This window comes from Seriola lalandi, unplaced genomic scaffold, assembly GCF_002814215.2.
Source record: "Seriola lalandi dorsalis isolate HSWRI2012SDOR001 ecotype SW California unplaced genomic scaffold, Sedor1 jcf7180001973946, whole genome shotgun sequence".
NCBI lineage: Eukaryota > Metazoa > Chordata > Actinopteri > Carangiformes > Carangidae > Seriola > Seriola lalandi.
Genome location: NW_019444612.1, coordinates 1 through 2600, shown reverse-complemented (window position 1 = coordinate 2600; position 2600 = coordinate 1). Strand labels below are relative to the sequence as shown.

The window sequence follows — 2600 nt, the reverse complement described above, 5'->3', positions numbered from 1 at the left end:
ATGGAAGCTGTCATACCCCTATTTTGAATCGTGGCTTTCCAGCTAGGCCAAGCCGCCATTTGTCACAATTTTTTTTTTCTTTACCGGGGTAACACCCTTTTTAGGTTTCAAATCACACGTAGGTATGGATAAGTGACTAAATTAACTTACTGTATCTATCATAAGGTTAAACAGCTTGTCACGCTGGTGTTTAACATTGACCCAACCTGTTATAAACTGTGTAAAAATATCTTGAGAAGAAATTGGCCAGAGTGCAGATGTTTTCCAAAGAAGAGCATTGCCCACCTAAATTGGTATGACATTATCATGTAAATTTATTGCAGTGTTCTTTTGAGTTAATGTTTCCGTCTGCCCAGGAGGACGAGGAATGGAAAGAGTTTGAGCAGAAAGAAGTGGACTACAGCGGGCTGCGGCTCCAAGCTTTACAAATAAGGTGAGAGTGAAATATGTTTTTGGCTGTCATGAGTCCTTGGTCGCACAAGTTCTCTTTTGCATCTCAACCTTGGTGCCATCAATTGGGGGCCAGTACGGACCATGGCCCCTATAACCCATTTCCAACATTTGAACAAATAAGCAGCAATATAGACAACATTTTTAAGAGTTTTAAACTTTCTTGCACACACACATTGCTTTAATGTAGCTACCACTGTGCAGTACCTCAGATGTGATGTTATGGCAGTTTAATTAATCTAATAATAAAGCTATACAAGACTACCATACTATTGAGATTGATTCACAATGCGGGACTTATTGTCATGCACTCACAGTTTATAAACATAATTTGACTGAAAACAATCTGTCAGCAATTCCATATTACCTTCTAAGCTTAAAATATGTACAAAAACTGCCTAAATTTCACCACCCAAGCAAATCAAACAAGCCTAGATAACAATGTCCTACCAAAAATGTTGAGCACCAACAACCAACCTCTAAATATCTAAATTGGACATAAACCCTAAATTCTAAAGCAAATGTGTTGATTACTGCCATTCAGGTGCATTTAAACTACACAAAGTTATTTATCGAGGTGGTATGAATGCAACTGAAAGGCACAAATGGAGACAAATCAGAAGGATATTTGCTCTGTAGGTACTTTGGATTGAGGATAAAATGTGTTTGCTCTAGTTAAACTTGGTTATGTTTAGTTAGTTTTTAGTTATAAGACTAGATGAATGGATATAGGCAGAAAGGAAATGGTCTGGAGGAGATAACATTCCTCCTCCAGACCAAATCTTTTCAGTTCTCACTGAGAACATATAAGCTGCTAAACTGCGTACTATTTAGTTGATTAACCCTGAAGGTCAGTTATATCTGCCACCTCAAAATTTCCACTGTCCCTGACTGGAGGCACCAGTGCATCTCATCTGTGCTCAACTGCCCGTCTGGTTGTTTTGCAGTGATGAGAAAGAGGAAGAGGAGTATGAGAAAGAGGAGGTTGGTGAGGATGGAGAGATCATTCTGGTCAGTGGGGACAAAGTGTCGGGACCCTGGAACAAATCTGGAGCTGCTCCCCCTCCTCCTCCACCTGTGGGTGAGTAAACCAACTTCAGCCCCCATTTCTTTTACAAACTTCAGTCCAACAAAAGGTCTAAGGAATTAACAAGGGTTTTAAAAAGGGAAAATATAGCTGTTTTGAAAAGTTCAAACTGTAACACTTGTATCTAAACTTCTGATTATTAAGGGTTATATAATTTTTAATTTTAATAAGGATCCAGAAAATCTAGTTTTCTTGTCTAATTGATGTTATCTCTGTGCTTTCAGAGGATGAAGAGGTGCCTGAGGCGAAGCCTGCTGGCGTATATCGCCCTCCAGGGGCTCGGCTGACCACTAACAAACGAAGCCACACCCAGGGACCTCCAGAGATCTTCAGCGACGCACAGTTCCCCTCTCTACTGGCCACTGCCAAGCATGTGGAGACACGCAAGTAAGTGAAGTTCAAGTGATAATATTTTGTTTAACATGTATTTTTGCGTGGTTGAGGTCTTGCTGGATGCAAACATTTTATTTTCATAGTCAATCTGTCTATTAAATTAATCTTTTTGATTAATTGTTTAGTGTATAACATGTCAGAAAAATGCAAATTGCAATTTCTCCAAGAAGTCCAAGGTGAAATCTTCATATTGTTTTATATCTGAAGATATACAGTTTATAATGAGATAAAATGCTCACATTTAAGTATGTGAAATCAGACACTTTTGACTGTTTCTTGATGACTTAGAAGATTGGTTGATAATTGTGGGCAATTCATTTTCTGTCAGATTAACTCACCAGTTGTTTCAACACTAAATGTATACATGTCTGTCTTTTAGGGACAGAGAAATGGAGAAGACCTTTGAAGTTGTGAAACACAGGAACCGTGGTAGAGAGGAGACCGGTGGCGCTTCTATGCAGCACTTGCAACTTGACAACCAGTACGCCATCCTTGGGGATAAGTAGAGCCGCTCCCCTCCGTCCCCAGGCCCCTCCAGCACGGTCATGCCCAGCCCCTTGAAGGAAGCTGAACTCCAGCTGTGTGGACTGCAGTCCTGACAGAGCTCACGCTGCCACCATCACCACACTGGTTACTCACACAAACACACAGCCCTGTATACACACACACA

At 40.5% G+C, this 2600-nt stretch overlaps 1 protein-coding gene across 1 annotated transcript; it reads left to right on the top strand.

Moving 5' to 3' along the window:
* The first annotated feature begins 296 nt into the window (after positions 1 to 296).
* LOC111653173 (protein CDV3 homolog) lies at positions 297 to 2594 on the top strand. Its single transcript, XM_023403654.2, has 4 exons — positions 297 to 433; positions 1398 to 1531; positions 1762 to 1924; positions 2310 to 2594. Exons 1-4 carry the CDS (start codon positions 339 to 341, stop codon positions 2434 to 2436), a joined length of 519 nt encoding a protein of 172 aa, XP_023259422.1. The 5' UTR covers positions 297 to 338; the 3' UTR covers positions 2437 to 2594.
* The last annotated feature ends 6 nt before the right edge of the window (positions 2595 to 2600 follow it).